Consider the following 13,074-nt stretch of genomic DNA (forward strand, 5'->3'; position numbering starts at 1 on the left):
AGCCCAGTACATGCCAGCCACCAAATATTCGTGATAAGGGGAGCAGTAAGTGCCATGGCCTTTGTGGAATGGGCACAACTGCCAGGTGGAGGATCTTTATTGGCCAAGGCATAGCTGTTCTTAGGGCAAAGCATGACCTTATGTGAGTTTTGTTTCTCTTGGTTACTGCTTTGCTTTTCATGAATCTAGAGAAGCCTACAAAGATGCTGTAGTAACTGTTTATTCAAGCATCACTTAGGGGTTCTCATTAGCCATCTGGTGTGCAGTGTTATCCTATAGGATGGAAAGAAAGCATTCAGACAAGGGTGTATGTAACAATGCACCTATGATGGTCAACCTCTACAAGGGCACAAAGGGACAATTCTGGACACTGAAGGCAAAGTCCAAGTAATGCAACAGCGACAAGTGGCACTGAAGATGTTTTGTAAGTAGCTAGTCGTCCAAGTACAGAACTATGTAGGCTCCTGACTTTCCTTGTGAAGCCAACACTAGCAGCAGCATCTTGATGAACACTTGTGGTACGGTCCTCAGACCAAATAGTACAACTGTGAAATAATAGAGGTGAGACCCCATGTGAACCTCAGGTATTGTACTGTCAGATAAAAATCGGTGTCCCACGGGTACAGTGATAACAGCCAGTGCACATTATTGGGCCCTTACAGAACCAGACTCAATGATAGCATTTTGAAAACTATCTTGCCAAATGAACATATTCAAGAGCAAAGGTCCAAGACAGGTCTCATGTCTCTATACTTCTTGGGGATTCAGATATAAAGGGAGTTAAATCCTCTCCTCCAAAAGCATGATCTCCAATGACCCTTTGTTTGTCATGTGGTTGGTAAGGCTGATGACAGTCATTTTGCCGGCTCCAATAGTGTATAAACATGGCAGGCCAACCAGGTAAGCGGCAATAACAGTGGAAAGACCTGACGGCCCATAGACTCCAACCTCCTAAACTTTCAGTCCGAGGGGCCTGTAGGGAAGGCATTATGGCTAACGTTAGCACCAGACTCTCTGGAGAGGACTATGATGACAGAAATGCTGAAGGATTCTCCTGTGTTTTGTTGTGCAATTTGCCTTTGGACTGCTGGGCCTGAGGGCGAATTTCAGGCAGCTACCAGCTCTAAAAGCACTTCATTAAAGAGCAGCAGCAGTTCTGCCATTGCAGAGGATGGTTGCAAGATTTCAGTCAAATTGTTAGACGTTTCCTTTGACTGGTGGGCAAAGGCAGATCCAGGGCCTATGCAGTGTCTCTTATCAATGACTAACAGACTTCCTCCAACAGAGACCCAGAGAGATATCAGACAGCCTTATCTGGAGTGAAATTGAGGTTACAATCATTTCAAAAGTTCAGGAAAAGGTCAGTATTGGTATTGTTATGTGGGCGGAGACTTTCATCTCAAAGCTATAGTCCTTTGTGCAGCTATAATATTTACTTGGCATAGTTAGAGAATCAGAGTTTGATAATTTCTCAAGCAAGCAAACCTTTGGGCGCTAGGGAGGAGCTCTGGAAAGGGTTTGTCATCAAGGCAGTTCAGATGGCTGCCAACCGTGGAGGCGAAAGAGGTGCCATGATCTGATATAAAGGTCTGCCAGTGAAGGAGCTAAAGGTGAATCCAAGGGCATAGGCTTTGGAGCCCTGATAGGCACATGCTTCCTTGGAAGTGGCACCAAAGTCTAGCCTGTGCAGGCACAAAGTGGGGTGTTCTTGAACTGTCTTGAGGTAGTGGCCATGAGGGCTGCAAGGCTATCCTGAATATGCTCATCATCACCTCTATCTGGGCAGGGTTGTAAGATGTAATCAAAACCCCTTACTGCATCTTCTTTAGTATTGAACCTGGCTCTTATGAGAAGGTAAAGACTGGTGTCTGGGAAAAGCACTGGGTTTCCGATCAGTCTTGGGAACCTGACCATTCTCCTCGAAGGTGATCTTGCCTTCTTATGGCATTTTGTGTTCACTGTCAGGAGAATTACTAAAGGGAAACCAAGGACTGCTCTGCAGTATGCCTGGAGGCCGTGGCCAAAAATAACCTGGCCTCTAGTTCTCTGATGGTCTTCACATGCACTTTGAAGCAAGAGTCACAGGCAGATAGATCATGGTCACATCCCTGATCCCACATACAGATGTCAGATGGATCCAACAAAGTTATCTTTTTATAGCATCTGCTAAACCCTAAAACCTTAGGATGAAAAAACTGATATAGTTACTGAAGATTTTCACCTGAGAAGTACAAAAAGAGCGCAGGACTTGCTATGATGAGGTGCAGAAAAACAGTAACTGGTTCTGGTTGGACTCTTATATGCCCCTGTAGTGATACATTCTTGGAGGGTGCAACCTGGCAGCACTGCAGAACTATTCAGACAACCCAGTTACCAGTTAATGTGCAGGTATAGTTGCAAATCAAGCCCGATCAGCCATGGAGATTTGCCAGATATTATTAGGTAAACTAACCATTACTTGGATCCCTGGATTGATTATGACCTCATATATGACATCACTCATGCCCTGCTAAATGAAACATGGATGACATGTCAAACAGCATCAACATGGGTTAACCATAAGGCCTGGAAGAGGACCAGGCCCTGCACCCAAATCCATGCAGGCATCTAACTCCCACTGTGCACTGCCCTGCCAGGCCCTCCACAGCCAGGTCCTTTGCCCATATTTCAGCAGACAGTCAACTCCTGCAGCATATGACGGTAGACCTTTTTTCCCCTCATTTTATTTTTATTTCTTTATGGTTCACAGTCTATTAATGGCTCTATGATAGATGATTTCACCAGTGATGTAATTTCAGATGTGTGGTGTGAATGATTATGTCAATTAACGTTATGAGAAATGTCATATATGGGGTCATAAGCAGAGCATGACAGGTGGGAGTTATGGTTAGTTTACCTAAAAATAACTGGTGAATTTCAGTGGTTTGTAGATTTTGTTATGAAACCATAACTTTATATTTTAACCGTGTTTTTTTCAGTGAATTCTTTAAGCATACTTCAAGGTCTTACAAGCAAATCTAAACATAACACACAACAACATTAACCTTTGTTTTTAGTGCATTTGCTGGGTTCTTTAAATCATACATCACATTCAACTGGCACTCACACCTATTCTGCTATTTGCGACCAAATTTCAGGACCTTCGCAGTGTGAGGTTGGGGCCATGTCCAGCTGTGGTTGGCCACAATCTGGCCTGCAGCAAGGGCCTATGTTCAGCTATGTTTTAGGCTTGCAAAACTGACCTTTTTTTATTTTTTTTATTTTTTAGCACAACCTAAAAATAATTCTTGAGAAAGCCAAGGGCGTGTGCAGTTACAAGGGGTGAAATGTGTTGGCTGTCTGATGTATCACCTTTGCCTTGTAGGATTACTAAATGTAATTGACTAACTTAATGCTGAAACAAAGAAAACAATAACTGTACATACTTTGTATATCTAAAATGTTATTATTTGTTGTTCTATTACAAACTATAAATACATGTGCATGAAAATTAACCCACTAACTTTCTTTTGTTTTTATATCTTAATGAAGAAGTGAAGATATATTAGTCTGACATAACAACTTATTCTAGGTGTTAGCATCATATGCACAGCTATTATTCATTAAGTCACTGGGCTTGAAGGCCTCATCCACCTACTGTGGGCATGCACCATGACACAGCTCTGTTTTCTCATATGTAGATTGGGGCATACTAGGATTACCACACGCCCTCTTCATCTTAAAGGTATTGCAGTCACATCTTCCTCTCTAACTTCTGTTAATGGAGACTGTGAAGTGCAGCCTGGTGTTCCGTAGCTCTGTTGGCTCTGTTGTTGGGACACTGTTGTAAAGCTACTGTACTGCTATGAATATCTTTTTTTGTTCACAGAGGGATGCAAATGGTGTCCTCCAAAGGCTAGGCTCCTGTTTTTCTAGGGGCTTTGGACCTACTTGTTTTTCAAAATATGGAGTTTATAACTAACAAGATGCCTCCTTTCTCTTTTTTTGGTGTTTTAAGGACTTGCAGATTTGCCAATAGCTGCAGTACTTTCGGACTGTGAATCTTATTCTAGGCTCATAGCTCTCACTGATTGCAGAGGCTGGTTTTAGGCTCCCCATATGTGCCTGAGAGTCATTGTGTGCTCATATGTACCCTTAAGTGGTCTTTCAATTTGTTTTCTGTATCGGCAACGTTCTTCTTGAATTTGTGACTGGTCTATCATATTGTTCCGGTTTCAAGGACTGGACTGTGGATCTGCGAACACGAAATGGCTAACGGGAGAAGGCGCTCCTTCAGCCAATCAGATTTGAGTATTTTTTATTTTAAATGTTTGGATCCGCAGACTCACAGGCCTCTGAGGATAACAGTCTAGTATTCTAAAAAATGTAACACTTTTCAAACGCCAGTTAATAGACAAATAATGAATGGGTTTCCACCAAACCAAGCAAAGGCACTTAGTATAGTCCTACTTTTATGGCAAATTGGGTGTAATTCCTATTATCGCTATGAAAGAGAAAAGAATACTATGGGAGTTAAAATGGGAACCGTCACTTTTGAAACCCCCTATTTTGGTCCCATCTTGACGAACCTACACAAATCTTGTTACAAACAACCCAAGGGGCATTTACTTTTTTATGGAAAGTTTCAAGCAGATTTGCCAAATAGAGACATCATCATCAACAAAAAAATGCCCTTTCAATAGAAAGTCAGACCCAATCATAACGACACGTGTTATCGCTGCCTGTTTAATAAATATATTAGAAGTAGATAGTGGTGAATAAAGAGCATACATAAACCTCTGTTCCTCCAGGATCAAGTTCTCCTTTCACTGGTTGACCATCTAAAGAGGGATAGGTAGGTGACAACTGGACGTTTGGGTCCAACTCATTTCAGGGTGAGCCAATTGTTCCTCATGAGCCTAGAAAATGCTGTTACTTGTAGCAGTCTCTTCATGTCACCGTGACTGTCACCCAAACCCTGCCGCATACAGGACACACACAAATTAGGCAAAATTAAAGGTGTCACCATTGCCTGCACAGTGTGTGTGTTCGTACACTGCTCTTTCGCACTCTTACAGTCAGGCTTGACAGTAACAGTGCATCAGACCAATCCATCACCGTTCTCCATGACTGTTAGAAGAGTGATCATGAAGGAGCTGACCAGGCAATTTGACTGTTTGCCTTTAAAATATCACAGCTGCAGTGTGATATACCCTGCAAGTAAAGACTCATTTGTAACCATTGCTGGTGGCTCACTTTTCTTTGACCTCAGTGTCACAGAAGGATACAGGTTTAGAAGGATTTCCCAATTAAATATTCTTCTGTAAATGAGCAGAGACCTGGGATCACAGTCAATGAGCGCCCATCCACCATGAAATTTCTCGTCTTCTGGCAACAGCAGTTTCATGTAGTTCTGCAGCAAAACACTGATTTGTTCTTGATGGCTTCTCTGGTTCTCCTTGTGTAATGCTTCATGCTCTTTCTCTTTGGAGAATATTGAATACAGGTCTTCTGTCACAGGGACTCCTTGCAACAGATCTAAGACAAACAAATGTGAACATTTATGTGGATTTGTACAGATAATTAAGAAGCTAACTGGGAAAGACAATGAAACCACAAAATATATAGAAAAATGTCTCAAACTAGGAGAGGCCAGGGTGCCTGACCCTATAAGGAATGTTAATGTCCCTTCAGAATGAAGTAAAGGTATTCTGCATCAACAAGAACACTGGGCAACTGGGACGCTAAATTATATTCATAGCCCCCTGGCCCATTTAAAATATTGACTTCACTTCACTTCACTTCTAATGCCCATCTTTGATTTCTTCTCATTCTGCTCTCACCCTCCCCTTTTGGTGATTTCTTATTGCTTCGTCATATCCTGCTTCTAAACATGTTTCTTCCTATCAATCCCTGATCATAAGCTGCAAGTTCTCTCTTTTTACTAATAGTCCTGCTTTCACCTTTTATCCCGACTGTAGGATTTCTCGTCTTATTTTCATTCACATCTCAGATGGGCAAGAAAGAATTTGCTTCCTAAGACCTCAGACTATTCTCACCCTATAACAGAAGGCTTTTATGTATATGAGGCTTAGTATCATCACCTAGAGTCTCTATTACTTCTTCTGAAGGAGCTCTTATTACTGTCTATGAGACCTTATTTATTCACTCATGTACTCAAGGCCTTTTTTCACTGTCTATTGCAAGCCTTCACTTTCATCATTTTCTTCAGCTCTCATCCATGTTCATGAGAATAATTTAACTCTGAGTGTCTTGAAGGACTTTTTCTCACTCCTTATTTGTGTGCACCTCTCCTTAGGACTGCCATTCCACAGTTACCGTCTAAGGTTTTGGAACTTCTTGGTACCACTCTTTCAAACTCCCTATATAGGGAGATTTCTTAACAACTACTATCTTTCTGTTTCACCATAATCCCCAACAAACTGACAAAAGGTGACTTTCATAAAAAAATGTCTGTTTGCAGTGTAGCATCAACTCACATAATAAAGTAAATGAAGCACAATATTTCAGAAAAAAATGTTATGTGAATTCTAGACTCTTTCATGTAGACACTGAGCTCTTACCTATGACGGCCTGTCTATAGGCATCCTTAAAACGATTCAGGTAATATCGGTTTGCTGAGTTGACTCCATCTTTCATTACCCCAGCCAGCTTTCTTTCACCAGTCCTGGTGAAGTCACCCTGAAAGACAAAGTGATTTCCTTCTTATTGGAACAAGGAAGTCTCCAGCAAATTTTTGTTAAGACAAATAAAACCTGATGATGTGCAGAGATAGTGAGATCTATGCTTTGTGAAGCAGAACTTTATCCAGCCTTAAAATAACCCAAAAATGTATATGCTTTAGTTATCTGCTTCTCAGTTAATTACATTTCATGATACTGGATTCCATAACTGAACATCACGTACATAGCACTATAGTGTTCCATTTGTTCAAAAAGTACTTGGCCATGTGATTTTCTTTAAAGATAGTTTCTGAAGCCACTTACTGCCGGTGCTGCAGTCAAGTAAAACAACAAGGTGATGGACTGAATGCTGGAATTAATCTCAGCCATTGGGAAATGCTCAGGCTGCTTCCTAAATCATAATTTCTCGCACATCAGGCCACCTCCGTTTGGACCCAGCCACATACATGTCATCTTTTTTAAAATATTTTAAAATGTTATTTTCAGTGATAAGTCGAGCATCATACAGGATACTTGGGTAAGCATCCAAAAGATCAAAACCGAACAGAATAAACAGAAACCAGTTCTGGAACAACTCTCCCACCTTCCCTCCGCACCCCACCATCATCCCCCAACTCAGACATCTACCAGCCAGTTTCCACCTATCTGTATCAATAAAATATAGAGTCTGTGTACATGTCAAACCCCACCACAAAGCAAGAATAAACAAGAAGCCATACAAGTCCTCTGAAGTATCCAACACTTTGTTCAAGAAGCCATACAGGTCCAAGAGCAAGCCTTTGTTCCCGGTTCTCTTGATGAGACATTTTTCATAGTTTGTTAGGGGTCTCTGGCAGAGTGCTGGATCATCGGTTGTGTGACCCAATGCTTAATTGCAGTGTAGTGCTAGGCTTCCTGGTCAGGAATCCCTTAGCTGGCTTGCAATTGTGAGAAATCCATTAGCCCTTCATGGTCGAAAAGATCTCCAGGTCTTTTACATTGCACCTCCTACCAGGGGATATATGCATTGCCCTTCTGTGCTGATGGAAAGCAGGAATACCAATGATATGAATGAGGGGAGAGATGGATGTGGAAAGGCCTATAGCCAGGATTACTCTGTCCCCTGCCTCCACTGTGGCATGTACTGAATGATGATATGTATAACCCTCCACCAACCCCCTCCTGGGGGCCTATGCTTCTTAGGGAGCAAGGAAACATTCCAAAGATGGATCCCAGCACTGCTTTAATCTATAAAACATCAGTGTTTCTCCGAGAGTGGTCTGTATCACTACACCAAATTGTGCAGTTGGGCTGCTAAAAAATCATGAGAGAGATACGTTTCGGCGAGTTTTTCCGAGCCATGCGTGGTTTTTTGCCTTACCAGATGTAGGACTCCAACGTTTGCTGCAGTTTGCTAAGTAAAAGTGGGGTCAGTTGAAAGGGGAGTGTTTGCATGACATAGAGGATCTTGGGCAGAAGAGTCATCTTCACTCCAGCAATTCTGCCCAACCATAAAAGCTCACCCCCACTTCAGGTTTGTAGGTCCAAGTGGGCCGCACTGAGGAGGTCAGCGCAGTTACACTCCACCATCCTGACTGATGTTGTGCAGATTTTAAGCCCCAGGTATGGCACCCATTGATTGACCCACAGGAGGAGGAACTGGCATTCAAGGGGGAGTTTATCCTGCTGGCGGGTTGTGAGATTTCTGGACATTCACTTTAAACCCTGAGTTGGCGCTGAAGGCCTGGAGATTGTCTAGCAATGCCGTGAGGGAAGAGAGAGGTTATGTAAGTGTCAGTATTACATCGTCAGCACGTAAGGCTACCTTGTGTTCCTGACAACGAATAGGTATGCCTTTTATCTGTCAGTTCTTGCAGATGTGTTAGGCTGAGGCTCAATGTATAGGGCAGTTTGGCGAAAGGCTCCATGAATAGGGCAAACAGGAAGGAGGAGAGGGGGAAACTCAGATGTGGCCTCTGGCTATTGGGAAGGCTTGGGAGGTTCGGCTAGTGACTCTATCTCTCTCTCACCGCAGGATTGGCATAACTGCACTTTACCCATTTCTGAAAGTGCACATGAAGCCCGCATTCTTGCGGGTGCTCCAAGAAAATGTCAGTGCACCAGAGCAAACGCTTTTTTAGCATCTATAGATACAAGGAGTGCAGGGGTACTTTATCTTTAAGGTGCAGAAGTCACTCAGTGTTATCGCTATAGCCCCTGTCTGGTATAAAGTCTGCCTGGTTGGATCGATGGTCCTTGCATGAACAGGTTGAGGTGGGTGGCTAGGATAGCAACACAAAAGGATGATGAACGGAGTGCTGAACAATGCAAACATTCACCCCCAGTCACAGATCTGGGTTTAATCCATCGTTCTTTTGCTCACCATGCCACCCCAGTTTGGACCCAGCCATATGCAAATCAGTCTTGACCCTGTGCCTCATGGGACCAGTCCAGCCCGAACTGCCAAGCCGGGTCCTCACTGGACCGGAAACAAGCATCCTGGGACGGGTTTCAGGGTTTCACCCTTCATCAGCCAGGCTAGCTTGAATCCAGTGGCACAGTGAGCAAGGGACCCACATCTGGGCATACCCTTCCCACTTAGGGCAAGTTTAGCAACACAAAAGGATGATGGACGGAGTGCTGAACAATGCAAACTCTCACCCCCAGTTTGGACCCAGCCATATGCAAATCAGTCTTGACCCTGTGCCTCCTGGGAACAGTCCAGCCCGAACAAGCCAAGCCAGGTCCTCACTGGACCGGAAACAAGCATCCTGGGGCCGGTTTCAGGGTTTCACCCTTCATCAGCCAGGCTAGCTTGAATCCAGTGGCACAGTGAGCAAGGGACCCACGTCTGGGTGTATCCAGACGTGGGTCCCATGGGGAACAGGGTCAAGACTGATTTGCATATGGCTGGGTCCAAACTGGAATGGCATGGGAAGTAAAACAACAATGGATTTAGGCCCAGATCTCTGTACTGGGGGTGAATGTTTGACATTGTTCAGCATTCCGTCCATCACTTATTCTTTTTGCGTGGGTGGCTAGGATGCCTGTGAAAAGTTTAGCATTGACGTGGGAGCCGGGAGATAGGGCAGTAAGAGGAACACTTTGTGGGGTCCCTGATTTGGGTATTACAGTGATCACCACCTCTTGTAGAGTCAGTACGTCTGCCAGTGTCCCCAAAGGAGTTGTACAGGTGGGTGAGGAGAGGGGCCAGTTGGGCTCCAAAGATTTTTTGAACCTGAAGCCGTCCAGCCCTAGGGCCTTCCCTGACTGCAATCAAGCTATACTACAGAGGACTTAGTCTGGACAGATGCCCACCTCAAGCAAGTGCACCTTTAAAGGTGGTAATGAAGTGCAGGGTAGGCTGAGAGTAATATCTTTGCTTTGTGCATAGGGAGGCATGCTCAACCCTGTCCTGGCCGAGTGCCCTGAGCTGTTTCCTAGCTAAAGTCAGTTGCCTTCGAACCCAAAGGGCCCCAGATATCTTCGTTACCTCCTCAAGTTCTTTTACTGGTCCCTCTAATGTGGTCTGTTTCTCCCATCTCAATTTATTATTGCAGAGATGGCTATAAAGGAGCCCCTAATTATCACCTGCAGTGAGTCCCATAACAGGGCAATGGGGATGCCTGGGGTGTTTTGTTTGAAGTAATCACTGAATCGCCTCCTTGACCTCTGTGATTGTGGAGATGTATGTTAGCAGTTTGTCACTGAGGCAGCAAGTCAGGGGTGTGGGGGAGTTCTCGCCCTCGAATCTGTTAAAAATAAATGACTGGGGAATGGTCCAACAGCATCACATCTCAGCCTCACCACTGGGTGCTAGGATGCGACGTGAGGTCAGGAAATAGTTGAGCTGTGCATATGTCTGGTGGGAAGCAGAAAAGAAGGTAAATCCCTTATCATTGGGTTGTTGGGATCGCATGGTGTGCACTAGTCCAGCCTCTGCTATTCAGCACAGCCCCATTGCAGTGTAAGACCCAGTATGAACCGTCCTAAGAGCTTGTCTATCTAAGTCTAGGTGGGGTACAAGATTGAAGTCTCCACCTATTACAAGGTCACCACCAGCAGAAGAGGTAATAAGGCCTAATGCTTGGAGTATGAACTGTTCTTGGTTATCATTGGGTGCATACAAAGTGGCTAGTGTGAAAGTACATGAGTGAAGGGAAACGTGTAGTGATAGGAGTCTTCCAGGCAGTTCTGTCTGTGACCATGTGACCTGCCCTTGGAATATGGTAGCCAGGAAAATAGCTACTCCTGATGCCTTGCCTGGCCTGGAAGAGAAATATTGTCTGTTGAAGCAACAGGACTTTGCCCGCTCCCAGTCTTTCCTCAAAAGATGGGTCTCTTGTAAGAGGCAGAAATCAAAATCAGAGTCTATGGGTAGGGAGAGGAGAGCCAATTATTTTGCAGAGGTGGTCAGGCCTCAGACGGAAAGACTCATATCTTAACCATTTGAGGGTAGGAGGTAATGAGTTTTCTGTATGGTAAGCAAAGGATAGGTTGTGGCTCTCTGCATAGTGTCCTGTAGTTGTGGTTATAGTGCAGAGGGTGCTGATGTGCTTAACTGCTGGTGGAGAGGGGAGAACAACTCGGAGAGGAACAAATAACTCAGCTACTCCCTCCAAGGGAGCCATTCGGAACAGCAAAACAACGGGCCTGGTCGAAGAGATTAAGTGGCAGCTCTGCCGCCTTGCTAGTGTGGCAAATGAAAACATGGTCCCTTCCTCAGACTGTTGGGGATAGTCGCTGATGTGGTTCTAATAAGGCACCCATCTCTCTGGGTGTGGTGGACAGGGTAGCATGGGTGGTTTATTTCATCCGCTGTTGGTTTGTGAGCATTCCTTCTGAGGGTGCATCGTTCTCGTTTGCCTCCTGGTTGTTTGGGTGCCGCAGTTTGGGGCTGGTCCTGATGAGGCGTACCACCATTAGGATAACACAATCCCAGGATGTCTCGGGCCTGGTCCATGGTGCAAATCATATGGGTTTCATTAATTCATACAAAGATTAGGTGAAACAGGTGCCCCCTTCCCCATTTATATTTAATGCCATGCTCATGAAGGGGTGGAGGGTTTGAGTGAGCAACGGAGTTGAAGTGTAATTGGGGAGAAATCCTGATAAAGCCGATTTTTTCGCCACCTCAAGGGAAATGAGGTTTCACATTGCCGCCATGATAGTTTGTTTCTAGAGGTAGTGATGAACACAGGTAAGGATATCTTGAGTAGTGCTTGTGGCAGTAGGTGGTCGTCCCGCTCTGTGGGTGCGGTCAAGAGAAATTTCTGTCCTCTCCACCTCTGGAAGTGTATGACAAATGAGGAGGGTGATGTATCCCTTCCATGTTCCCAGCATTAACCAGCAGAGTGACACCTCTGATTCTGATACTGGAGCGTCATTATCGTTTTTTTAAGTCCTCTAGGTGGTTCTGTAATTCCATGTTGCAGTACTGAGGCTCCAGTATTTCCCACCTGAGTTGGTCAAGCTCTTCCTCTTTAGCATCGTTGCTTGCTTCCAAGGCTGCCACTTGATGCCCTTACTCTGCCATGTCTTTTGTATCTTTCTTGAGCTCAGTATGAGCTTTATAATTCCTGTGGAAGCTGGTGTTCGACCTCCAAAGTCTCAAGGCCCTTGCTGGAGTCAGGCTAGTTAGGGCTGAAACTCGAAGAGACTCAGTCCGGCTAACGCCCCGGGCACTGATCGCCCCAACCGTTACCTCAATCACTCGGAGCCCCTCCTGCAGTCATCAGTTGAAGGGGGTGAGGCAGTAGTGTTTTCTGCTAGCTGGATATGGGTTGGTGAAGGCCTGGACTCACCACTGTCCCCTGGCTGAAATTCACTGGCCCTCGGCACGTCGAGGGCTCTCTGGTCCACCATGTATCCCAGGGTGGGGATGCCGTTGTGGTAACTAGTGAGAGCTGTATCAGTGAACCGAGTTGCGGGGCACATGCATAATTTAGCGCTGCCCCACATAGCCACCACCACAACAGTGTCTTTCCGGATCATCAAAAGCATGCACGCTTCAGGTGGGGAAGCTAGAGGCTCGGCACATGTATTTTCAGGACCATCAGCGCTGGAGGATGGGCATAGAGAGGAGTTGTGGAGTGATGGGGCAGCCGGGCTGGCCTTGGCTCTGAGGATCAGGTTTGTTGGTTCTCCATTGGGGCATCTTGATCCGGGCCACCAGTGGTCACAAATCGAGGCTCAGGTCAGGCGCGATGGTGTCAGCACTCTGCCTCTGCTGGGGCTGCCATGCTGAAGGGCCGAGGCCAGTGGCAGCATTGGTCTAGCTCTTTTTATGTTGATTTCTCCGATCTGGTAACAGGAATGTGGTTGCTGCAGCTGGGACCAGCCCTCTTGGCATCTAGAGTGGGTCGAGCCGCCGGCTGGTGGTAATGGGCGATGGGGCTGTACAGAGTCGCTC

At 45.2% G+C, this 13,074-nt stretch overlaps 1 protein-coding gene across 3 annotated transcripts in view; it reads right to left on the bottom strand.

Annotated features, from left to right (window-relative positions):
• Positions 1-13,074, bottom strand: part of INPP5F (inositol polyphosphate-5-phosphatase F) — an 855,919-nt gene that overhangs the window by 101,847 nt on the left and 740,998 nt on the right. For all 3 annotated transcript variants that reach the window (XM_069239234.1, XM_069239233.1, XM_069239235.1), the window contains 2 exons: positions 6,564-6,681; positions 5,319-5,517 (listed from right to left, as the gene is read on the bottom strand). In XM_069239234.1, coding sequence (XP_069095335.1) covers positions 5,319-5,517; positions 6,564-6,681 — 317 coding nt within the window. The remainder of the gene's footprint in view (positions 1-5,318; positions 5,518-6,563; positions 6,682-13,074) is intronic.

Source organism: Pleurodeles waltl, chromosome 6 (genome assembly GCF_031143425.1).
Source record: "Pleurodeles waltl isolate 20211129_DDA chromosome 6, aPleWal1.hap1.20221129, whole genome shotgun sequence".
Taxonomy (NCBI): Eukaryota; Metazoa; Chordata; class Amphibia; order Caudata; family Salamandridae; genus Pleurodeles; species Pleurodeles waltl.